The sequence below is a fragment of the Arxiozyma heterogenica genome, assembly GCF_036370985.1.
Source record: "Arxiozyma heterogenica strain weizmannii chromosome Unknown scaffold_27, whole genome shotgun sequence".
Classification (NCBI taxonomy): domain Eukaryota; kingdom Fungi; phylum Ascomycota; class Saccharomycetes; order Saccharomycetales; family Saccharomycetaceae; genus Arxiozyma; species Arxiozyma heterogenica.
In genome coordinates this window covers 340394-366768 of record NW_027042680.1, presented here as the reverse complement: position 1 = coordinate 366768, position 26375 = coordinate 340394, and the positions used below count along the sequence as shown (strand labels likewise).

Below are 26375 nucleotides of genomic sequence, written 5' to 3'. Positions count from 1 at the left end.
AAATTTAGAAACAAACTCTGTTACAAAGGGGACAAAATCCTACACTTACAAATATTTCATAAATTTCATGAAATTGGAATAAGCCTGACAATCTAAAAAATAATTATTCAATTGATAATACTTGTTTATTGCTTGCTTGTTCTTCGTCTCTAACTACCTGCCAGATCTAAAAGTTACAATTTTTAACTATTATAAACTTATTTCATTTTTCGTGTTTCAAAAAAAAGTGTTGATAAGTTCAAACCAGTTCGATTTTTCAATAGTAAAATCTGACTATCACATTTATTCTAACTGCTCTATAAGAAAGATAAAAATTAAGTATTAGCAAAGCTCCATATTAAAACTTTTACTATACGCATGATTCTATAACGTTAAATACTCATTATGGTACATTTTTTATTTCGTTACTTAATTCTATTTAGTATATATACATATAGATATATTTATATTTGTATGCATATTAGCTGTTTGCACAATCTACATACAATAATGACATTGTACATTTATAAACTATTCAATATTGTGATAGTTCCTTTACTCTTGAGTGAGAAACAAAAGAAATGTTGAAAATTCATCGATTAGAATAGCCTTTCTTATGAATCCTATTATATTAAATAATCAGAGAATATTATAATTAGATAAAACCTAACTAACTTAACTTATTAATGAAACAACTTTAATTGAAATTGAATTGTTGATTAGCATTGGAACCAAAACCAAATGTGGCTCCAGAGGTTTCAGGTGCCATACTTTCATCAATAGCATCATCTTCCTCACCAAAATATGTTTCAATAATGTTGTAAGCTTTTTCATAAATCTTATCGTTTTGATTTTGTTGACAATTGAAAATCTTTTCCATACCACCTGCTCTTTCAATAATATCTGCATTTTCATTGACACTTAAACCACGGGCTTCTTTATCACTTTCACCAACTTTTAAGATATTTTCTAAAGCATCCAAAGTAACTTCTATAATCTTATTATCGGCAATCTCTAATAGATCACATAATGGTTTTATACAATCTTGAGAAACTAAATATCTGATAATGTCTGGTTTTTGTAACCCACCAGAAGAGGCATTTGAGATAGCCCAGCATGCCTCCTTCTTAGTCTTATAGTCTGCCATCTTCAACAACTTAACTAAAGATGGCACAATATTTGCATCAATCACAGCCTGAATTTGTTCAGTGTTACCAGCAGTAATATTGGACACAGTCCAACAAGCCTCCTTCTGAATAGATTCCTTTGGAGAACTTAATAAATTTCTTAAGGCAGGAAGCACACCGCAGTTGATAACGACTTGGGTTTGTAAATCATTCCCAGTAACAATATTCCCTACAGCTCTCAATGCTGGGGTCTGAACCAATGTGGATGAATGATCTAATAATTCTACCAATCTCTTTGGAATTCTAACATCAATAACAGCTTGAATTGCATCAGCTGGACCGTCCGACAAGTAGGAGATAGCCCAACATGCATCTACTAAGGTTTCATTATCTAAAGAATAAATTAATTTAGCTAAAGTTGGTAACGCAGTAGAAACAATAGACCAGTCTGGTTGTGGTTTCTTACCTCTACATAGATTAGATAGAGTCCATGTAGCAGTTCTAATTAAAGTAACCTTTGGAGATGCAAATAAGCCTAGGATTGGTTCCATAGCACCACACTGTAAAACATAATCTCTATAATCAGTAGAGTCACCAGCAACATTACCCAAAGCCCAAATAGCTTGTTCTTGAACCTCAACAGATTGATTATATAATAATTGAATGAATAGTGGAACAGCACCGGCTTCTACTACAACCCTAGTTTGATCAGAAGTACCCGATGCAATATTAGTCAAGGCCCAAGCAGCTTCTAGCTGTAACATTTCAGGCTGATTTTCGTTCATGAAGCTGACTAAAGTTGGAACTACACCAGATTGAATAACAACATCAATTGGAGGACGGTGTTCTCTAGATAAAATTTGTCTGAACCTTACAGTGGCTGCCAACTGTTCTTGAAAATCTGAGGAATGAATTTGTTGAATCATAGTGGGTAAATCCTTTTGTAATTCATTATAAAATTGCTGATCAGCACTTTGGGCAGATTCGTCTTCATCTTCAGAATCTATACCACTAGCAGCAGTATTGAAGTTTCTTCTCTTGGCTAAAGCTTCATCTCTTTTAGCCTTTCTTAATTCGACTTGTTGTGTATCTCTTCTACGACGTAACTCATCAGCAGTAAATCTACCTTTATTTTTGAAGTTAGTACGTCTATATTCTGGAACGAACTTATTTGTGCTAGATTCTCCGTCACCGTTCATTGTCTATCTAAATAAAATGAATAGGAAAATTATGTATGCGTGGAAGATGTGTGATGCCTATAACTCGACAAGAACTATTGGTAGCGTTTTAGTTAATAGGATTGTACAAATATGAAAAAAAAAGAAATAAAAAGTTTCTATGAAACGAAGTTAATTGCCAATATTATCGTGATATACAATATCTCCTACTCCAACTGTTAGTTTTACAGAATACTAATTTCTTATCACTTTCTTCAACTTCCATCTTCATCACTCTGTTTTATTTTATTTTTTTTTTTCCATTAATTTTTTATGAAATTTTCAGTAATTTTTTTTCCTTTCTTTTCGTTTCTTTTTACTCCTTTAAAAAATTTCAAAAATAAAATGTTTCTTTTCCTAAAGATCACTGCCTACGATAAAATTAATACTAAGAGCCACTGGAATGCATTTTATTACACTAAAAAAGTTGGATAACGTTACAACGTTAACTATAAACACATTTTCCCGCTTACTGATTTAATTAAGAAACTCATATAGACCTGTTACAAATGTATAATATTATAAAAAAATTAAAACTAACACACATTAATACTTTATATATTAAATTAGAAAAAAAGAAAGACTATATACAATTACGTATAAAGTTTATAATACCTCACAAATACTGTGTATATTGGCTAGTAAAATCTAATACAAAGTCATATATCAACACACACACAATTCATATTATGACCCGACACATTACCAGCCTGTATTACACAGCATTAAGAGTCTTGCAAAATAGATATCTATAAGATATTAAATCCCTGGCCTTCCTTCATACACACAAAAGAAAAAAAAACCAAAAATAACACCACACATAGATATATCTAAATTCACAATACTTTGTTGACAACACAACATTTCAATTTTGAATAAACACACATAAACACATTACTAGAACCATTCTAAGTTCAACACTAAAAAGGGAATCAAGATTATAATACCAAATGTACTGTAAAAAATATTCATAAGAACACACACTTTATAATAGTAAATTTAACAATATACAAATAAAAATCATACGAAAAAAAAAAGATTTCGTATTTTTATCATCTCAGTAATAACCAAAACCAACTTATTATTAAAGTAGCAATTAAAAAAAATAAAGGAAAGGAAATATTAGGGATGTATTAGAATAGCATAAGTTAAAGAGTTAACTCCCCCATATAAGGTTCATCTTATCTTTACTTTTAAAGCAAAAAAAAAAGTATACGAAGAACTTCACGTTCATAACAAAAGGAAAGCACCAGCAACCATGGCACTACCAGCAGTTAGACCTAATAATTTCACGGAGTCACCGTGAGTCATTGGAGAACCAGCATTTGGTTGAACCAATTTGACATTTGGTGTCTTAGAATGGTGCTTGGTCTTGTTAAATCTACCATATCTGTGAGTACCAGTCTCCTTTGGCTTATGAGATTTGGAGGTCTTGTTAAATCTACCATATCTGTGAGTACCGGTTTCCTTTGGCTTGTGAGACTTGGAGGTCTTGTTAAATCTACCGTATCTGTGAGTACCGGTTTCCTTTGGCTTATGAGATTTGGAGGTCTTGTTAAATCTACCATATCTGTGAGTACCAGTCTCCTTTGGCTTATGAGATTTGGAGGTCTTGTTAAATCTACCATATCTGTGAGTACCGGTTTCCTTTGGCTTGTGAGACTTAGAAGTCTTGTTAAATCTACCATACTTGTGAGTAGTGTGGGTAGAAGTGGTAACAATAGTAGTACTTGGACCAGTAAAAGTCAAAGTGGTGGTAAATTCATGTGGTTTAGCAGAAACCATAGCAGAGGTGGCAACTAAACCAGCAGCAGCAATAGTAGAGAACTTCATTTTTTCCTTTTTGTTGCCTTATATATTACGCTTCGTATACGTGTGATACAATAATAATATAGCCAAAAAATTAAAATGAAACACAAACAAAAAAGTTAGAGATTAAGTAGTATCTTAATTAAAAGTTGTGTGTATATAGAAAAAAAAACAGGGAAATAAAACGTTCGCTAGCCTAATTAGTGCTAATGTGTTTATGGAGTATTCTTTCTGAACTTGTTAGATTCTTAAATTAGAACTAAACAAAGACAATATTGAAGTATGTCCTGAAAAAATGGTTATAGTGCACCGAAGCTATATTTGAAAAAAAGGATAAATAAAAAGAGAAAGTTGCTTACTTAGGAAGACGGAAAAACGTAAAGTAGTTCAAAATGCTCTTGACACCTTTAGGAAAGCTTTGTATTAAATAAGAAAGTGAAAAAGCTCATAAAAAACAAGAAAAGTAGAGGAGGTATAGAAAGACAGAAGAAAAGAGAGATCTACAGGCTCCCCCACAGCAACAAACCTAAACAGAGAAAGGCTATCGTCCACAACTTTAAAAGTTTGTTCAGAGAAAACACTTTTGAAGGAGGGAATTAAATTCAACTGTATTTAAATGAATTGATAAATGTCTTCTTCCCGTCTTTGTTTACTGGAAAAATTTTTTTTTTGTTTACTTTCTTTTTTTTTTTTCTTTTTTCTGTTTTCTTTAGAAATTTCAAAGTCGTATTTTCCAATTGATATTTTTCCATAAAGATAAAAATAAACAAAGGAGACAAAAAGGATATGTCCCAAATAGGAAACCGCGGTGTATTACATGTTCTATATTGGGTAATGTGACTGTAATCAAAATAAAAATTCTCCATATTAAACGGCCAAGTTAAGAAAAGTAAACTTATATCATCAAAAATAGTTCACTATTACTTTCAGAAGAGGACAGTCATGGCTGATCTCATGAGAGTCTCCTATTGTGTTAATTATGTGGGACTACTCTATAAAACACTGAAATATCGTCATAATTGATCCTTTCCACTTGAGGACAACTGGCTCTTCTTGCTTTTTTTATTTTTTTTTTCTTTTTGTTACCATACTTTAACCTATTGATGGTAGGGATGAAAATAACGCAAACTCGTGATCGTTTGTAGTGATTCGATAATAGACATTTACCAAGGGGCTAAAAAATACAAAAAAAAAAACCAAAAGATTAGCGAATTCGATTAAACCTCAACTTTGGATCTAAAATTAGTGTTTAAAAATCTAATTCGTCCACAGATTTATGAATGGTTGATACATGCTCTACTTTTCTATGTAGGTACATAAATACAAAAATACATACATACATATATATATGTATATATATATATATATATATTCAAAATTTTTAACATCAGAGCCGCATAATACACCAGTAAGCCATATTGAAAAGCATTGAACAGTAATGAGATAGATGGTTGACTTGTTACATGTAGAGTTAAACAATGGTCGTACCAAATTAAAAGATAAGTCATCGACAATACCTGTCAATTTAAATCTCTTTAGGGTAAAATGCAGATGCCATTAAAATAAAAATACAAGTTAAGGAAAAGATGTGTGTGCTTTCTCTCGTGTTAATACATATCTTTTCTTCTTTTTTAGTATTCTTTCCCCTCATATCCAATGAGTTGCTACTGTTGCAATTGACTGCCTTGTACGACCTTCTCTTTCCAAAGGTGGAACATTCTTCTCAACAGATTTAGCCAAAGGCACAGTACCCATTAACCCCTTGTCCTCTGCCAACGCAGAATTTCTTAAATACAATGGGTCCTCTTGATAATATTCATCTATAATCGGATGCAATAATATGGTTTGTTTCTTTATTGTTAAAACACTATTAGTAGGAACTGCTGTCCAGTCACCTCTTTCGAACGTTAAAGGTTCGGATGCCACCATTACAACATCTTGTTTACGGTCTAGTCTTTCCATTCTATATTCACCCGGACTAGTTTCCACAAATCTGGAACCACTTGAAAAATGCAAAGAAGCCGCTTCATCTGTCTTAGATGTAATGTACCTCGATACAACCACAGACGATCCATCTGTGACAGCAAAATTTAATAGAGATGGCTCTGTAGTTACTGCTTTAGTCCAATCTTTAATATATTTGATTGTCTTCAAAAGAGCCTCTCGTAACGCCTCATGCCCAAAATCTCCACTCTTGAGAGATGGATCATAACCCATTTTATGCAAAGTATCTAAAAATAATGCAAATGCACACTCTGAATCTGTGCTTCCCTGCAACACATTTAAATATGTATCATCTATATGGTTTATTAATTTCCTCTTGATTTTGTCAAAACTTGCAATTCCACCATTATGCATGAAGCAAATATTATGATATGTAAATGGATGACAATTAGTCTCAGCTAAGACACCATATGTGGAAGCCCGAACATGAGCAAAGACTAAAGATGACTTAGTCTTCTCTGCCAATGTTTCCAAATTTTGATTATTCCATGCTGGTGTAATAGCCTTAAATAAGCATGGTCCATCAGGAAACAACTCTTGATCAGTTGGGTAGTATGCAACACCAAACCCATCACCGTTCATTGGCCTCCGGCGATCCAACCGAAGTCTAGAATCAAACGATTGGTTTATAATGGAGTGTGCTGGCCTAGTCAAAAGATGTGACAATTTGATGGGCTCTTTTCCTTTAAATATTAAAAATCTACACATTGGATGACCGACAGTCTGGTTGCTTTAAGCTCTTTTTTTCTTATTAATAAAAATTCAGATAATGTAAAATGTAATTAGCTTTTTGAAACAAAAAAAAAACTTGTTTGGTTCTTTTAGTATTTGTTCAATGCAAAGGGTTTCAAAGAATATGAAATTGAATAGCTAACTAAAAATAATAGTCTTGTAGTTGTGTTCTATGTGAATTATTATGTTATATATGATATCTCTAGTCTTAAGAATGTTCCCCTCTTTCAATAGAGTAAAATCAACAATATATATCTTCTATCTATTGTATGTAAACCAACATAGTCTTATAGAAACAGATGCAGGTTTAGCTATTCTAAATAAAAATAGAGTGTAGAATAAAAAAAATATTCAGACACCTTGTAATTCACAGTTTTGTATTCCATCACCCACAGATTCGATTAAACTTTCCCAAAAAAAAAAAAAAATTATACCATACAGCAAAATGCAGGATTTAATCCGCATTCGTGTAACAATGAGGGAAACTAAAAAAGACCTGGAGGAAAAACATGCATGCCGCTCTTTGTATACGCAGTTTTAATAAACTTCTATGCGGAACTTAAAGATTCCGTTAGAAAAATACTAACATTGAAATGCGAAAGATATTTTCGCATTTACTTATCAAAATTAATCCCTCCACTTCACAAAATGAAAGAATTTCACAATTATCAACCCCCCCTTCTTTTGTAATGTGCAAGGTTCAATATTAAACTGTGGTAAAAACACAAAATGAGTCCACACTAAAAGTTATATGCCAAAAAGATTAGATTTTCTATACCAATGAACGGCTAAACAAAGAAACTTTATATACACTTACTAATTAATAATACCAATATCCATCAAATTATTATATGCTATTAACAAACCTAGTAGTAACATTTTAGTTATGTATTCTTATCTTAATTTGTGATCATTTGGAATAATATGATAAGCTCGTTGTTTTAACAATTTGCTTAATGTCTTCTAAATAACCTCTTAAATAGTCTTGTTACCATGTAGAAGGTACAACCTATGAACCTTACCAATGCTGAGAATGCAACCAACCAAAGAATAACACTAAAATATATAGACGTACGTTCTGAAATAATTGGATGAGCGGTTACATTCTCTGTTGCTTGTTGTTGTTGCCGTTTCAAAGTCATATAATCACTAATCCCACCAGTTTCCAACACAGCTGCAACAATACCAAAGTTTGTCATAACCCAAAATATAATAACCAATGATCTGACATTAGCGTAATAACCTGTTTTTTTCTCTTCATAAGAAAGACCATCGTCAACCTTTTCTTCAGCAGGAGCATCTAATATGGCCTTAAACTTGTTGTAGTTTGCTGTAATCTCCTCCTGAGAAACCAATATTTCCATCTTAAAAGTCCCGTCTTCTTTAGAATTGATTTTACCTAGTGGTTTTGCTACAGCTCCCTTAGTACCCCAAGATAAGTCATGGACATTGCAAAAGGCATATATATTCAAAATATTAATATAAGCTGGACTCAAAAGAATATATTGGATAAAACTTGTTAACATGTGCCATGGTTGTAAATAAATTATTGAAGATACCAAGTATAATGCATATGTGGAACCCATGGATATAACTAAGTCTCTAAAAGCTGTTTTTGTAATTAATCCAATGAAAGTAATTTTTGTATCTTGTAAAATATCTTCAAAAGATTTAACACTCATATACAAAGAACAAAACACCATATAGGCCATTAACACCGCAAAGAAAAGAAAATTCATTACGTAATATCTCTCGGTACTCTTTGGTTTATTGCCTAACGACAAAACAAAAGTGGAAAAAATAGAAACACCATATAACCACAAAAATATTACTGACAGTATTCCAAACACTGTACGGTATGTTGTAGCAATAGATAATGATAAAATTCTGAAAACAAGGAAGAAAGAACTTAACGAAAACCAGGATATTAGTGTATTGAAAAACAAATATAAAAATTCAATTGTAAACCATATTTTCCTAATTACATTGTGACCACTAGTCCATATCCTATGAATATGACAAAATGAATACACGGCAGCAAAGAATGAACCATTTAACCACCTTCTTCTTTGTAAAATAAATTCTGGAACTCTTTCAGGGACATCTGTAGATGCATACGAACTCCTAGAATACTGTAGAATCCAATTACTATGCTTCTTAGTGACAATTTCAAAACAAAGTATTCTATCTTCTGCTAGATACATATTGGAAGAAAAAAAATTGAATCCTTTATCTTCTAGACCTTCACCATAAAAATATTTCTCTAATGGAGTACCGCGAACAGCTGCTAACCTATAAGCTGAAAATGCTCCAGGCAAGACAGTAATGAAACCAAAATTTGATTCTGTTGTTTTATCCAAAATATTAGACATCTTATATTCAAAATTTTGAGCTGCAACAAGTGGATTTAATAATTTAGCAAAGCTCTTTCCTAGATCAGTTTTGATTTCACCACATGCACCTCCTACGCTTGGATTCTTAAATTCTTTCCATAATTCATAAATTGAGTCTTTTCCTGGCATAGTACCAGCATCTAAGAGTACGACCACATTTGGTTGCAACAACTCTGCAAATCCTTCAAAAGCCCAACGATGTGAATTTATCTTCTTTTGATTTTGTTCTTTCAACCCAAATAATAACTGGACTGGAACTGTGGTTTGATTACAAACTAAATCAATACCATATTCTGTAACATTACCAATGTTCATCATTGTTGTATGCTCATACATATGCATGGCAACTTTTTTGTCATTAATTTCATCTTTTGCAAACCCATCTTGATAACAACCCAATGAACTCAGAAGAGCAAGAGACCTCTCATTAATCTTAGATCTACCGTCAGATATAATGCAGACGACGATCTTCTTCCAAGCATCTGGACCCCATATACTAGAATGCGTCTTTTTTACCATATATTTAATGTTATCCATGACACCTTTAAGTGTTCTTCCCAGTAAAATATGATTTTCGTTGTACATTGTAATCACAATCATCAACTCAGTCTGTCTCGGCCTCAAGTATTGCAACTGTCTAACAGTAAAATTTTTTAGCGGTAATTCATTTGGTTCACATGTAATTGCCTGATATCTCATAAATTTGAACTCATTTGACAATAATTCTGGTTTTTCTACTACAACATGGTATTTATCCAAAAGAGTACTACTGATTGGAGAATCAAAAACAAAATTACCATTCCAAAGTTTAAATTTTCTTATTTCAGTATTTGATCTTTTTACCGTAGCGTTATTTCCTTCTGCTGATATCACATTATCTTCACTGAGATCTGTCAGTAAAATACCCTTTGAATTCGATGATGAATTAGTACTAGAATTGATAGATCTAGTTTTAACTATCCCCAATTTGTCGATTGTATTTGTGTCATTATAACCAAAGTTACTAGAATCACCTAAATCCATATGACCTATATTATCATCTTCTCTTAATTTATTAACATCTTCAAAGTTTTCATCCTCATCATAAATCACAGGTACAGTGTTTGTATAGGGATTCACCATTTCACCGTCATTATCTAAGTATGATCTAATTTGATAATCATCACCAGATTGATCAACATAACCTTCCACACTTTCTAAATCTTCAAGATCGTTAGAATAATTATTATAATATAGATTGTTATTATTTTCCTGTATCTGTTGTTGTAGAATTGGTTTAGTATCTTCATCAATCGATATTACACTTGGAGCTTCATTAAAACTATTTTGAGATAAACTATTTTTGCTATCAAATCTGTTATCTATATAATTATTACTACCCGTATTATTAGTGATATAGTTTTGAGAATGATAATAGTCCTCTTCATTAAAATATGGATGTTGGCTAGAGTATTGTTGAGGACCTGCATTGATATTGAAATTACCAGATTGTGAATATGACAAATTACTATAAACATTCGAATTGTTAAATTGACTGTTCTCTGGATAAGTAAAATCGGAAGGTGTTTGAATCACATTAATCTGAGGTATTTGAAACATATTGTCTGCATTGTTCTGTTGTTGACTGTGAGAGTGATTCTGAACAAAAACATCGTTGTATGCAACAGGTGGTGTTAGAATTTTTGTTTGAGATGGAGGCTTAGGTCTTGTCATATTATGCGAACTGTCACGAATAAAATTATCATATGCAACAGATTCAGAATTATCATTAGGTTGTAACAGTATGTCTTGTTCAGCTCTTACAGAAACATTTCCTTGCAAAAGATTATTCGGCCTCAATATACTGGAATCAACTGTTTTGTTTCTTTTTATGCTCATAGGTTCATGGGAATAATGGTCAAGCACTTCGTCTGTAAGTTTTGAACTACGTGTATCTTCATCTTGATAACCATTTTCTGGTAACTGATTGACGTTAGATTGATTTGACCAATAATTATCATTATCATTATTATTATTTACATTATTATAGGGATAGTAATGAAACATAGTATTCTCCGTGATTTCATTGGAATAATAATTTTGACCATTATTATATTGATTTGACATATATCTGTTGTTACTCATTACTGAGTCTAAATGTTTATTGTCTTTAAATTTGAATATTTATCTCTCGAGCAAAAAACAAAAGAAAGAGGAGAAACGAGGCAAGAATCTATGACCTTATCAAGCATCTAAAGAAGGTTTATATTTACAGTTTCAGTACAAAGGTTAAAACAGAAAAATATTTGTATTAAATAGCATTAACCAAAAAATTGTAGATATCACCTAAAATATCATTGATATAAAACCCAGCCGTTACTTAAAGTTCGGAAGTTTAACTGTAAGTAGAGTCTGTAAACTAAATTTACTTAAAAATTACCTGATCTGGAAATTTGATCAGAGAAAAACAATACAAAACCAGCCATTAAAAAAAAATTTCCATATATATTCTTACTTTTTGAATTCTCAAAGATGGAGAGGCGTAGTCTCAAAGATTCTGATAAAAATACCAATGTCTTATACATGGACATATCTTTTACCATGATCAAGTTTGAAATGCCGTCTAATAGGCTTTGAATGGCGCTTAGTTAGCTGTGATAACAGTTAGCAAGAAAAGAAAAAAATAAAAAACCAGGGGAACAATGAAGATAACGTTTTCTATTGCATATAGTATAAAGTACATTGGGTTAATATTTGTGGAGGTACACCTATTTATTATGTCATAAATGACACCTTATCTGCGTATGTACACATTTATTTAATATATATGATTTACGTATATGAACAGAGATCCATTAAGATAATTCTTCATTTGATACTAACAATGCAAGCTTGTTTTTAGCTTCATTGTAAATGTAATTTCTTTTTAATTTATCCACGATAGTCTCTTGCATCCCACATGATTTCTCTGAGATAATCTGTGCATTGGTTAATAATGTTTTTGCATTTTTTAGTAATATTGATTGCACATTATCCACAGTTGCAGTAGAACCATTTTTCTTGACCCTGATATCATATCTTCTTAATTCATTAGAAGCTGCAGTAATTGTAACATCACATAATTGAAATACAACATTACTTAAGTTAGCAAATTCAATTTGATTGTGAGAAGCCATTATGTTTTTGCGCTTATAACTTAATTCATTTCTTGTACTAGTTAATAGATGATTTAATTGGGTACAAAAGTCCCATTTCATATCAAAAAACTCTTCGCGGATGTAATCAATAGCTAATCCAAAGATATCGATTTTCACCAAGTAAAGATCAACCAAATCAATACGGGGGTCTGGGTTTGCTTCCAAATATGTAGTTAAATTTTTGACATCTGGATCTGAATAAAATATTTGTATTCCTTTAACTGCATACATAGCTAAATTAATATCACTAATTTTACAATTCAAAATTGCTTTATGAGACTCGATAATATCGCTTACCCTACATAATTGTTTACTAGTTATATCCTCTAGATAATTCAATTGGATAACGTTTAGTAATTGATCACCAGTTTCAAGTTTAGTCTCTACCATAATTTCTAACAGAGCTTGATTAAATTTCAGACACATAATGATTACATCGGTTAATGATTCTGGTGTAATCTCATCTGATACCTCCACTAAGTCTTTTATATAAGAATGATCTTTATTTATTTTGATTCCAAAACCGTCCCTCGACTCCATTTCTGATATATCACCATTTATTGATTCAAAAGCATTAAAATCTTCGTCATTTAAAACTTTATCGTACTCCATAATATTTCCTCCATTATCTATGCTTTCAAGCTGATGAAGAACCAATTCATGTGACAGAGTGAAGAATTTATTTGTTAAATCCACAATCTGCCCACCATTCAAACCGTATTTATCATGATCTTCTATCAAAAACAGGTAAGAAGTCAACAAATTTGACTGTAAATCCCAAGTATCCATCGACCTATAATTTTGCAAGGCCGTTTCAAATCTTTCAATAATCTCATTGATTGGTTTTAAAATATTTTCTACACCAGGAATATCATCCAAATTTATGTATTGCAAAACATTAATGTATCCATTGTTAGCCATGTAGTCTGAATACAACTGCAATAATAGCCTTGTTTCGTTATATAAGATATTATAAGTACACTTATCGGTTGATTGTGGTGCAGTTAAACCAAGTTCATACATTTCGAAAGCTTTCATATAAAACCTTAAAGTTTTTTTTATATCTGAAAACAGCCATCTTTCTGCCTGTTCTTCGAATTCAATGGCCTCTAAATAATAATCATCTTGTGTTACCGGAACTGGTTTACTTTTTTGGTTAGATTTAGGTCTTTTTGAGAACCTAACTTTTGAATATGATTTCATATGTATTCGCAAAGAGAAAATATATATATATATATATGTATATTTATAACATAAAAAATCTGAATTTTATTGAATAACTATACTTTTTGTTTTACTTACCAAGTCATTTTTTTTATCTTCATAATATAGTTGTTAAGTTCATATGCGGAGATATTATACATATGCTATGACACTCCATTACTGTAACTTTTTTTTTTATTTATTATTTTTTGATCTCAAACGAGATGGGGAAAAATAAAAGAACATTAAAATCTTTCGATATTGATAATCCTCAATGAACCCTTTTTGATTTTGTTTTAGGGAAAAAAAAAAGACGAAAAGCACAAATGAAAGTAAACAAAATAAAACCCTAGAACATCAGACTATAGGATTATTTTAATTGCGTGTAACAATAATAGCACCTACATATTTTTACAGCAATCCTATTTCTGACAGCGGTCCCTTTCTCCCTATCCAAAAATAACTAAAATGAAGAAATTTACAAAATGCTTGGAATATACTGAACAACTTTTGTTCTGGCAATAGTTAACCACTCATTTGCTCAGCATGTAAAGCACTGGAAATAATAATTAAGACAACAAAGGAAAATGCCCTGGGGAAACAACCCCATTGAAAATATATCTTCGCTTTAAGGTGGTTGGTTATAATTGAGGACTGTTGTTGTTTATACCTGCCCCCCCTCTAATGATCAGAAAATGGAAAAAAAAACACATATTTAGAGACCCCTATTTATCCATCGATCAACACTACTGTTATGTGCGTAAAAATGTTTTGATTACGCCGCGCGCACAAATAATGAACAAAAGCAACAGTGAAACTGTTGCTTTACAACGACGTCTATTACTAGTATTAGAAAAATCTAGATCCTGTTATTCAGCAAAGACTCTGAATTAATACAATAACAATCCATGTACCCTTATTCTATCTTTATCCTTTCTTTCTTTCTTTGTTTCTCATCTTATTGTCCAAACCAATAACAATAGTATTGTTTATGCAAAAAAAAATTGTAATAAAATTATTACAATACATTAGGGGTAATGCTGTTTATTGTAAGAATGTTAGACCTTTAACGAGAGTGAGTATTGTATCTATATCATAAAGTAATAATATTATCTTATCCAGTTAAAATGTAACTGTACAAATCAGGTAATTATCAGCCGTATATATATACATACACACATATATATATATATATATATGGCTGTGATGTGTTTAAAGGTACTATTTCATTTATTTCTCATTTTGTTCTTTAATTGTTTTTTTTTACCTTCCTCACTTCGTTAATCCATCTATCTACCAGTAACTTACAAACCGACTACTATATAAGTTAGTAAAGTTTATAAAATTAAACATAATAAAAACTATTAATAACATAAAATTAATTATGAGTAAAGACACATCGCAGTTAGGTTATCATACAGTTGAAGATTATGATAGACTTCTTGGTGAGGGTCAGTGTGCCTCAAGTTATGTTGGCCAACATGGTAAGGATATCTACAATCAACCAAGAAGTACGCTAACTGAAGCAGATACTAAAAACATTGGGATGAGAAAGTTTCAAACAGGAGAAAGAGATTTGGATTTTGGATACCATGGTGTTAGCGATTATAATAAAATCCTTGGGGAAGGCCAGGATGATTATGCCGAAGGTGACTACATGAACTTGTTTCATAAGCAGCAAGAACTAAAACATAAACAGGGACAGAAGCAACAGTATCCTCCCACACATTTATACCGTAAAGATGAAGCTAACAATTATCCAGCCATGGATTCACAACAATATCAGCAAGAGACATATGATAAAGAACAAGACAACATCGAATCTAATGTCCAAATTCCAGGATGTGGGCAGGCAAATCCACGGGAAAAACAACATCATTATGTTTCCAACCAGTTTCAACCAACCGCAATGTTACAAGCAAGAAAAATGGATGATAGCCATATTCCTGTAGGATCAGTAGATACAAGTTGTCCTGGATTTGAAGGAAAGGGTCATCACACTCCAATTCCAGGTGCCGGTCAAATGAGTTCTCAACCAGGATATCATCATATCAATCCCTTTCATTTAGTGAAAAATTCCACCACTGATAACAATAATAGCAAGATTATGGATATGGAATATGCATACAAGGGGAATGCTTCTGGAGAAGAGGCTATTCCAAGAACAATGAAGCAAGAACATGTCACTAACACCCAAGGAAATACAACAACTCCAAGTCATGTGGAAACACCACACCATCAGAGTCTATTTAGTAGATTGAAGAAAACTATAAGTAGATGATCATCATGATTTTAATATTCAGCCCCCCCCCTTTTTGTATATGTTTCAATATTAAATATATCTTTACAAATATATAAATATGCAAATATTGGATGATGATAGTAACAATAACCTCAATATATATATATATGTATACTTTTAAATTTAAAAAAAAAAAAATAAAAAAAAAATGACACTTAAACAAAGAAACCAAAAGGTTTTCCTTTTAGTACTTAATGAATAATCTATTATATTATACTTAGAACGTAAGATGTCATAAATGAAAAGATCATTAAAAAGCAATGGGATGCCATATTATAATCTTTAAAAAAAATAAAGAATTTAAAATACGTTGAAATAGAAATATTTAGTTGCTGCAATAGTTAAATTTTCACCATAGATTCAAAATGAACAGTATACTTAATAATATATATAATATATATAATTACATGTATTTTCAGCCACTCGTGGCTTTAACACACCAAAGGAGGAAATATATATAAACAAGGTAATCATCTGCACTTATTGCACTAAGTCGTTGCTTATTTCTCCAGCCATTAATGGCGCCGATATATAGCTTTTATTTTATTGAACCGCTTTAAAACTAAAAAAAAAGGGGAGGGGGAAAGATAAGGGAAGTAAACTATGTTTCTGTTGAATCATTTTAAATGCCTACTTGTAGCTTTAAATATATGTTTAATGCTGTTTATGAAAATATTCTCCTCAATATATATATATATATATATATATATATTAATACTCAGAAATATTGATATGTAAGCGTGTTAAATTAAATATTTAATGATTTTAAATATGCCACTTTCTATACTGTAGGAGTATAAAAGTTTATATCTCATAAAAAGGTGTAAAACATAACTGACAAGACAAGTGATATATTTGTCTTTAACACTGTACACTTTTTTGTTTTTAAAGCATCCTAGATATTTTAGTCTTGCAGTAAAAAAATGTCTGAAGTCGTAAGTAATAAGAACTATAAGAATGGATACAGAAATCGTAAATTTAAATCACATAGTAAAAAACAACAAGGGCTATTAGAAGAAGAAAGTAAAATTGCAGTAACTTTTGATAACAACAACAACAATAATAATAACAATAACAATAACAATAACATTAATAACAATAATAACAATAATAATAAAAATATCTTTTATAACTCCACTACTGTAGGTAAGAGAGAAAATGGTATATTTAATAATAAAAGTTTAGAAACCGGCATCAATCATACTCGTAAAAACAAGAAGGACTTGTATAAGAACAAGAATTTTTTAACTTACACAAACAATACTGCAAGTATTAGTAATAGTCATAAAAAAACTAATGGATCCTTGAAGACATCGTATACTAGGGATTTTACATTTAAGAATCAAAAGGAACAACAAAAACCGTATTGTCATATTGGAACTCAAACAGTGAAACCAATTGAGTTACACATAAATAGAATTTTCCATCAAGGTTTTGAATCACAGTACAGTCCCTCCTTAGGAGAAGAAACTATTAGCTCCAATAGTTTATTTCAAGTTGATGAAGATAATATAAGGATAAATGATGAGATTAACTACAGAAGAAGTAGCAGAGATATAGTTAGTGTTAACTTCAGAAAATGGTCAAATGCTAGTACATTAACCGAGGATTGTCCAGTAAATATAAATATTCCTAACACTTTTCGGAAATCCTCCTCCATATCCTCTAGTGCAACAATCACAGATACGTCAGCTACTGCAAACACACCTTTCTGTAACAACGGTGATTTTTCAAATCAAAATAGAATACTCCTTAAAGATCCCTATTTGGTTAAAGAGCCATTAACCATCGAAGATTTAAACTTAACAGATACATTAAAGATAAAAAGAGATATCAAAAGATTGAAAAGTGCAATTAATAATAAAAACAATTCTGACACGTTTATCATAGAGAATAATACTGATATTGATAATTTACAGCGTAATGATAGTTTAACTACCAATATTAATCACTATGAAGACAACAACACACATAGTAAAGTAGTAATGGATATATGGCTGGATTATCCAACATGTTGTTATAATTCTTTGATCAAAGAATAATTCGGCAAATATATATATACATATATATATATTTGAATATAAACATCTTTGCAGCTTTTTATTCGTTCCTTCGCAATAAATGGCAAATAGTAAGTTTTAAATATATCATTGTAACTCCCTTGAATTTTACATAATAATATTAATATCTGATCATATTCCAGAACAAAAGATGATCTTTTTCCTTAAAAAAAATAAAACAAAAACTGAGAATACACTAGACCCATGTTATATGCAGTCTGCCTTAACATTATCAGAAGTAAAACATAACCGTTTCTTCATTTTCAACTGGAGGTTTGATCTTTTTAACTAACATATTCTTGGTACCAGCAGCAATAATCATTGCCGGTGATAATATAAGACCCCTGGAAATTACGTTCTGTTCCTTCTTGACAGAAAAAAAAAAAGAAACTGTCAAATTTTCCTTGAGGTGCACAACTTGAACTGCCACAAATTTCTTGTCAACTGCAAAATAACAAAAACTTTATACATAGGATTCGTAAAAAATGACTGAGTAATATTTTGAATGTGGTGTACTGATGCATGAACGCGAAAATTAATCGCCGCAACGACGTTTACCCTACAATACACACTAACGGGAAAATAAACATTCACCTTGTGTGGTTGAACGTTATTCCAAACTTTTTGGGAAATTTTAGTGAAAAGGAAAATAACATCAACAAACGTACAGAAAAAGTATACGTCTTAACTGTTCCTTAGAAATAATTCCTGTTGTCAACCATCACAATTGAATATCACATTTTTCACGACCTAAAGAATTTTTACTGATATATACACATACATACAAACATATAAGCATACATATATCTGAGTGTATTGGCCTATTAAGGATAACGTAACTCAATTTTACATATTTCCCGTAAGCTGTTTAATTATTAGGTGTTTACTTTTTCTTTTTTTTTTTTACATCATTTGATAGTTATTCCATAAATTTGTTTTTTACACAAACATTAACCACATATATCCTGCATCTCTCTAAAGATAACAACACATATAAATAAATATTATTCTGCATATTGTTATAATAATAACTATTAATTTTTTTTTCTTTTTTGAGTTTACTACCTACTCCTACTCTGCTTAACAACAATTAAAATCTATTTAAAAATAATAGTAAGATATATTTTTTTACTTCATTTTTTTTCTTCGCTGATCCCATACTCTATTATTATAATTGATAGGTGTCTGAAAACTCCATCAACAAGCATTTACTTATTGGGTTAGTATTTACCTATCTTTTTTGTTTTTTATTTTTTATCAATTTTTCTATTTTGTTTATATTTTTATCCTTATAGGTATTTTACTTTTTCTGTTGGTACTATAGTTCGACTGTATTTTATTTTATTTTACTTTACTTTACTCTACTCTACTTTACTTTACTTTACTGTATTTTACTTATATTCTGTTTCAAATACCTTTTAAAATCACTGATAACTGATTCATAATGTCATATAATATGGCAACTAGTAATGTTGCTTTTGATAGAAGCACAGATAATATGCAATTAACTTCTCAGTACAATATTTCACCAAGTCAAAAGCCAAATATCCATTTAGACACTTTAATATCGAATCAAAATGTAACAGACACTCTAACTAACCAAAATATACCTTCTGAAAATGATCCTGATAACATCACATCTATATTACAAAGTTTTACCTTGGGCTTGAATTCATCCCAACAAGACCTTGTGTCAACTACATATTCTATAAAGCTATCAAACTTACCAAAGGATATCACAAAACGTGAAACATTTCTCATATTTGCCTTGGCTGAAAACGTCCTTAGCGTAAATTTATTCCATGAAAATGATAACTCAAATCCAACTGAATTGAAAAACAATCCCACAGCATCCCCAGTCATTGTGGCAAAATTCAATACACTACAATTGGCTATTCGTTATTCAAACATTCTAACCAACAAAAGTAATTTATTTGGTCTACATCCCCCACATAAATTGCATGTTGAACTAATTGATGATTCCACTCAAAAACCAATTCAATTTACCTCAGTAGCAGCAGCATCTACATTAAAAACTCACAATATTTCACAACAAAATTCACAACAACCTATTCCACAAAACCAACCACAATCAATTATATTAGGAAGCAACAACAAAAACACAACTAATCGTGGAAGCCTTTTACCTCAACTTTCAAGGTTCTCTTTTAGTGATCCCTTCACATTGGAAACAAACTCGCAAGATCCAACTGCGTTGAAATCTAAATCATCATCTGTAAGTCATGTACCAACTAATCATCCAGAAATTAACCCTGGTGCAAGAGATGCTGGCAAGTCTTTCTTACTTATGGAGAATGACGAGATCAATGATAATATCTGGGGAACTAATGGTCTTACTTCAAGTATTCATGCTTTTTCTAGCACCCCTCAACCATCGACACCAACTGTTCCATGGGGTTCTAATACCATTACAACAAGTTTGAATAATAACAACAACAATAATAATAGTAATAATAGTAATGTTAATAGGAGACAAAGTTCTGCTTTTTATCTTCCTACAGTTACTGGTTCCACAAGCGTTCAAACACAATCAACTTTGCCTATGATGGATCTAAATCAACAGATTCCTATAAATAACATATCAAATTCTTTATCTGCATCTACTGCCTCTATTCCCACATACAACGGTTTAATAAATCAAATGGGACCACCACAAAACGTCTTGGTCGGAGATACCTCTTTTAATCAACAAGTGACTACTCAGTTGAATACTTTGCAACACACAACCCCTGTTAAAACTAAATTAAATTCAAATATCAATCGAAATGTACCTAGCCATAGTATGACCCCAACACAGTCAGTTAATGGCAACAATAAATTGAATTCTTCAACTATCTCATTACCAGCAGCTACTGGTACAGTCACTATGTCAGAAGCCGATTTATCTTTATTAGCCAAGGTTCCACCACCTGCAAATCCTGCCGACCAGAATCCACCATGTAACACATTATATGTTGGTAATTTACCGCCTGATGCTACAGAACAAGAGTTAAGACAATTGTTTTCCAGTCAAGGAGGTTTTAGAAGATTATCATTTAGAAATAAAAATGGTAATGGAAATGGTCACGGACCAATGTGCTTTGTTGAATTCGAAGATGTTAGTTATGCTACCAGAGCTTTGGCAGAATTATATGGTAGAAAATTACCAAGAGCCACATCTAATAACAAGGGTGGTATTAGATTAAGTTTTTCTAAGAACCCACTAGGTGTTAGGGGTCCGAACAGCAAAAGAAACATTAATTCTAATAATTCCAATAATGTGAATAATATAGGTAATAATGGACACCGTCCTGGATCTGCTAATATAATTCCTAATAATAATATGAATTATAGTTATACAACATACTCTAAAAATTCATGATATGTGAATCTGGAGATATAATGTATTATAATCACTGAAACTTTCTTTGATATTATTTTAGTTTTTGGTTATGTTTGTTATTTTTTGTGGAATGTCATCTATTTAATTAATCACTACTTTTTATTATTACATTCATTTGTTTACTAATGCGTCACTAATAAAAGAAAACTTTCATTTAATATTTATTTGGTACAAAAAAGAAAATCATCGTATCCATCTTATATATTTACATCGTTACTTGGGTACTTTACTGGTTAGTATCTTCTCTATGTTCATTTTGTTATTTCCATATATCTTACATTTTTAATTCATGTTTATGATCATTCCATCTGTTACTCTATCCGACAATTTTTTTTTGTTCTTTGTTTATAATACTATTACTCTATGTTACTCCTGTCTATCTCACTTGATTATAACTGTGATAATTTATTTATATTTGGATATTTTGGCTAGTTTGCATATCATTCTTGTTGCTGGAATTACGACAAGTTTATTGTACTATTTCTTTTTTTTTTTTGTTGCAATTAGAAAAAGCGCTTTATATCGCTCCAATTTTATGACGCTCACTCTTTTTACTATATTGATTATAAATTAATTTTGTTATTAATGTTTTACATGTTTTCATTTTGCCTAAAGAACTGTCATTTTTTCATAATTGTATGAGTAGATATTTATTTCTATCATATTATTTTTTTTATTCATTACATATTTTATATACATTACTAAAAAATAAATAATCTGTATTCTTGTAAAAAAAAAATACAAAATGAAAAACACATTTTACTACAAATTTTTTACATTGTTTTTGTAAGAGGTTAATTTAAGAAAAGAAGAAGGTGCAAAGATCCTTGTACAGTGAATCTTCATAAGATTCTATAATCGATTGAAAATCAGTTCTATTCGATTTGAACCAGAAATAAATAAAGACACGCCTCTCTACACCGAGAGACCCGAACTAAATTTTAAGAGAAAAAAATTAACATCGAAAAAAGAAAAAAAAATCAAACATCTTGCGGACTGGATAAAAGTCATCGAAATATTTCTTTCATCTATAAGAGTTAAAGGCCTTGACATAAAATTAATCATCTTGTCAAGATTAGGAACTCTGAAAATTTGCTAATTAAAACAATCTGAAAAATATTGCTACTTTCACCAATTCTGTATCATAGTACACTTTTGAAAATTTTAATAAGTTTGAACTATAAAAAAATATCATTAATATCACTATATCAACTTAAAGTTTGATATAGTGTCTATAACTAAACCAAAATAGTTGTTAAATTCAGTTAATAAATTTGATCTTAATTCTAATATATTTTAATTCACAAACATTTGTTCCAGCTATCCTCACACATATTCTTCCTTCCTTCCTTTCTCTTTTTGTTTTGTTTTTTGATATACAAATCTTTATTTTCTTCATAATTTGAATAACAATAATAAACATATGAATGAAATTGAATTTAATGTGCTAGATAATCAAATTGTTGCACCATCGACCTTGGAAAATACACCTATTCCTTCTCAATCGACAACATTTGGTTTATTACATCATCAAAATACTGTTGACGTTTTTACAATTAGAGCATACAATTTATTATCTAATGGTGCAATTATTAATAGCAACCAATTGCAAAGCACTGCAGCTTCACCACATACAACAATACATACACCTGCAGCTTTAGTATCAAACACTAATATTGCCATGAAAGTATTAACAACAGACGAAGGGTTATTGAAATTGAATGATGTGAATAATATAAATGAAAATAATAAACTGGCAAATGATAACGACAATAATGGTAATAATAATACTATTAATAACAACAATAATTCAGCAACAAACAACAATAATTCAGCAACAAACAACAATACTAACAACAATAATAATGTAAATAATACACCAGATTCGATCTCTACATTTGGCAGTAGTAATACATTGATTCATAATACATATCACTTTAATATGCAATTATTTCAAAAGATTTCGTTAATATATACTGCAATTATATCAAGTTCTGTTGTAGATAATATTATAGATAAATCATCATCGTCACCTAAATCAGCTATTGAATTATATCAACGATTTATGCAAATTATAAAAGGACTGGAATTAGGTTTTGAAGTTAGTCCGTACGCCAAATATTTTCAGCGTCTCGATGAACATTTATGGCAAATCAAGAACGATTCAGAACTTATTGAGGATAAAATATGGCAGTCTATAACGACATGTATTTTTACGGTATATGATCCCCAAACTGGAAAATTGATAAATTCAAATAATATTCGTGTTAGAAAAAATGCACTTAAGAATGGATCTAATCATAGTAGCAATGGAATTGATAATAACAGTAATAATAATAATAATCCATTAATAGAAAACGGCAATAATATTAATAGTGATATTATAATCAATTCTCATGACACTAGTAGTAATCATAATACTTCGAATACTCCTTCAAGTAATAGTTCTAATACAGATGATAAACAAAACACTACATTAACATCTAATGGTACATCCACTGACACTACTATACCAAATAACACAAAATCTAAAAAGAAGTATACAAGGAAAAAAACAACAGTTGCAAGACAAACGACTGGAAAGAAAACTACAAAGAATACCATACAAAAAAGTATTTGGAAGAATAATAAGAATATTCGAACTAGTGGTAATATTGCCGATGATGGTCTTCTCCAACTACATCAAAATCAACAAAAATCACAACAGCAAATACTACAAAATTCTAATCAAAATAAGTCCAATAATGGATTATTTGGACAAGATGGGTTATTTTCACAGCAATTGCAACGGAGACTACAAACGATATTTATGAATAGAGACGATCATGTAAATCTATCAAGGTCTCTGAATGGATACTATACGCAACCTACAAGTCCTGGTACTGGATTCGATACAAGTCTTGATAATAATCAACAATTAGATTTTAATAATCTGGTGTCAAATGGTAATCAAAATCAAGCATTTTACAATTTAAACGGTCCAGTACTCAATAATACGACTAACAACAATAATAATAATCTGAACAGTTTTCAGCATAGTAACAATTTGAATGGCATCAATGGTACAGGGAATAATTTAAACAATAATAGTTGGAGAAATAAAGGCGTGGATCTAAATGCATTTGATGGTAATACAATGGATCAAATGTTACAACTTAACTCTAATACTAATGTTTCTATAGAGAACTGTAATAACATGCCTAATAATATGGACAACAACAATATGATATCTACTAGACAAAACAAAATAGATAGTGTAATAATAGATAACTTTAATAAACAAATGAAAGAAGTGTTTGAACAAATAGTTCAGGAAAAGGATCAACGTATCATGCAGTTAGAAAGAGAACTTCAAAGCCAAAGACAGGAAACGCAGTGGTTACGAAGAATGTTAATTGAAGACATAGGATGTGTTAGAAGTATGTTACAAGATATTAAAAAAGATTAGTTAATCATAATAACGATTTATGAACTTTTTGATATTACATACATAAATGCATCGATAAGAGAAAACAAAAAAAAATACAAATTTTATATCATGTAGCTTTTATTTTTATTTTTTCCTTTAATTACCCTTAAAATGATAGATAAAATATTAGATAGATATTTTAATAATAATATAAATATATAAATTGTCTTTTATCATAAGCAGTTAACAATGCAAGATCATAAAACAGGTGATTATAAATCCACTTGATTTATAATATTTTATAAAGTAACTAAACATACTACTACCGCAAAAAGCATGACGTATGGATAATTAAAGACATAGATATTACCTTTCTGTATAAAACGAAAGTAATTCAAGGAAAATAGAAAAAGTTACCTATAAAGGAAAATAGTGAGATAATATGAATAATGTCACCAAAAAAGATCAAATGAAGGTATTTCCAACAACGGAAAAAAAAGTAGGGAGGTCAGGAGAAAGAGGGAGAACAAAGAATTGCGATGACAGGATCCTAACCAAGAGATTGACTAAATATCTAAAGAATCAAACAAGATAAATAGACGATTTCTTCCTTTACACTAAGTGAAAAGAGAAAGTTATGGTTTATCTTCTGCTATTGTTGTCGCTTTTGTGTCCATCTTCAATTAACCTTTTAGTCTTTGGGAATCTAATCAAAGAAAAAAAAAACCGTTCAAAAGAATACTATGTCTATATTAAAACTAGTTTCATCTAAAGCTGCAAGTGAAATTGATAAGGAATTGATGGGTCCTCAAGTAGGATTCACTCTACAACAGTTAATGGAATTGGCCGGTTTCAGTGTAGCTCAAGCAATTCAACGGGAGTATCCATTAAATCAAAACAGGAATAAGAATGGTGTGTTTATTATTGTGGGGCCAGGAAATAATGGTGGTGATGGGTTAGTATGTGCAAGACATTTAAAATTGTTTGGTTATAATCCAATTGTATATTATCCTGTTAGAAGTAAAAGAACAGAGTTTTATAGTCAATTAGTTAACCAATTAGAATTTTTCCAGGTTCCAATCCTTTCAGAGGAACAGCAGAACAAATGGACAGAATATTTGGAACCAGGAAAAATTGCGTGTATTGTTGACGCAATATTTGGATTCTCATTCAAACCACCTATCAGAGAACCATTCGGTACAATTGTCGAAGAACTGAATAAATTGGAAGATAAAATTCCAGTTGTTGCGGTTGATATCCCAACAGGATGGGATGTAGATAATGGACCAATAGAGAATGAACCTTCTTATGTGCCAAGTGTTCTCGTATCCTTAACTGTTCCAAAACCATGTAGTCAATGCATAAATCCAAAGAGAACCACACATTATGTAGGTGGTCGTTTTATACCTAGACATTTCGCTGAAAAATATGGGTTTGAACCATATGAGTATAAGGGAACTGATCAAATATTGAAATTTTAATTAGTAACACTAATAAGAATAAATGTAAATTCATATAGTTTTTATAATGTAGATTGAATAAATAATATATTACAATATTT

General features: G+C 30.6%; 10 protein-coding genes across 10 annotated transcripts; 5 read left to right on the top strand and 5 right to left on the bottom strand.

Moving 5' to 3' along the window:
* Positions 1 to 676: 676 nt before the first annotated feature.
* Positions 677 to 2305, bottom strand: SRP1 (karyopherin alpha; the record flags this gene model as incomplete). Its single annotated transcript, XM_064859815.1, has 1 exon — positions 677 to 2305. One exon carries the CDS (start codon positions 2303 to 2305, stop codon positions 677 to 679), a length of 1629 nt encoding a protein of 542 aa, XP_064713188.1.
* Positions 2306 to 3553: 1248 nt separating this feature from the next.
* Positions 3554 to 4156, bottom strand: PWA37_003283 (uncharacterized protein; the record flags this gene model as incomplete). The annotated part of the gene is made up of 1 exon (XM_064859814.1): positions 3554 to 4156. The coding sequence occupies one exon, from the start codon at positions 4154 to 4156 to the stop codon at positions 3554 to 3556; it is 603 nt and encodes a 200-aa protein (XP_064713187.1).
* Positions 4157 to 5779: 1623 nt separating this feature from the next.
* DUG3 (glutamine amidotransferase subunit DUG3) lies at positions 5780 to 6844 on the bottom strand (the record flags this gene model as incomplete). Its single annotated transcript, XM_064859813.1, has 1 exon — positions 5780 to 6844. The coding sequence occupies one exon, from the start codon at positions 6842 to 6844 to the stop codon at positions 5780 to 5782; it is 1065 nt and encodes a 354-aa protein (XP_064713186.1).
* A 977-nt stretch (positions 6845 to 7821) lies between these two features.
* Positions 7822 to 11385, bottom strand: CHS1 (chitin synthase I; the record flags this gene model as incomplete). The annotated part of the gene is made up of 1 exon (XM_064859812.1): positions 7822 to 11385. One exon carries the CDS (start codon positions 11383 to 11385, stop codon positions 7822 to 7824), a length of 3564 nt encoding a protein of 1187 aa, XP_064713185.1.
* A 710-nt stretch (positions 11386 to 12095) lies between these two features.
* On the bottom strand, positions 12096 to 13640 carry PWA37_003280 (uncharacterized protein; the record flags this gene model as incomplete). The annotated part of the gene is made up of 1 exon (XM_064859811.1): positions 12096 to 13640. The coding sequence occupies one exon, from the start codon at positions 13638 to 13640 to the stop codon at positions 12096 to 12098; it is 1545 nt and encodes a 514-aa protein (XP_064713184.1).
* Positions 13641 to 15024: 1384 nt separating this feature from the next.
* Positions 15025 to 15921, top strand: PWA37_003279 (uncharacterized protein; the record flags this gene model as incomplete). Its single annotated transcript, XM_064859810.1, has 1 exon — positions 15025 to 15921. One exon carries the CDS (start codon positions 15025 to 15027, stop codon positions 15919 to 15921), a length of 897 nt encoding a protein of 298 aa, XP_064713183.1.
* A 944-nt stretch (positions 15922 to 16865) lies between these two features.
* PWA37_003278 (uncharacterized protein) lies at positions 16866 to 17984 on the top strand (the record flags this gene model as incomplete). Its single annotated transcript, XM_064859809.1, has 1 exon — positions 16866 to 17984. One exon carries the CDS (start codon positions 16866 to 16868, stop codon positions 17982 to 17984), a length of 1119 nt encoding a protein of 372 aa, XP_064713182.1.
* Positions 17985 to 19446: 1462 nt separating this feature from the next.
* WHI3 (mRNA-binding protein WHI3) lies at positions 19447 to 21384 on the top strand (the record flags this gene model as incomplete). Its single annotated transcript, XM_064859808.1, has 1 exon — positions 19447 to 21384. One exon carries the CDS (start codon positions 19447 to 19449, stop codon positions 21382 to 21384), a length of 1938 nt encoding a protein of 645 aa, XP_064713181.1.
* Positions 21385 to 22828: 1444 nt separating this feature from the next.
* Positions 22829 to 24853, top strand: GCR2 (Gcr2p; the record flags this gene model as incomplete). The annotated part of the gene is made up of 1 exon (XM_064859807.1): positions 22829 to 24853. One exon carries the CDS (start codon positions 22829 to 22831, stop codon positions 24851 to 24853), a length of 2025 nt encoding a protein of 674 aa, XP_064713180.1.
* Positions 24854 to 25557: 704 nt separating this feature from the next.
* NNR1 (NADHX epimerase) lies at positions 25558 to 26295 on the top strand (the record flags this gene model as incomplete). The annotated part of the gene is made up of 1 exon (XM_064859806.1): positions 25558 to 26295. One exon carries the CDS (start codon positions 25558 to 25560, stop codon positions 26293 to 26295), a length of 738 nt encoding a protein of 245 aa, XP_064713179.1.
* Positions 26296 to 26375: the final 80 nt, after the last annotated feature.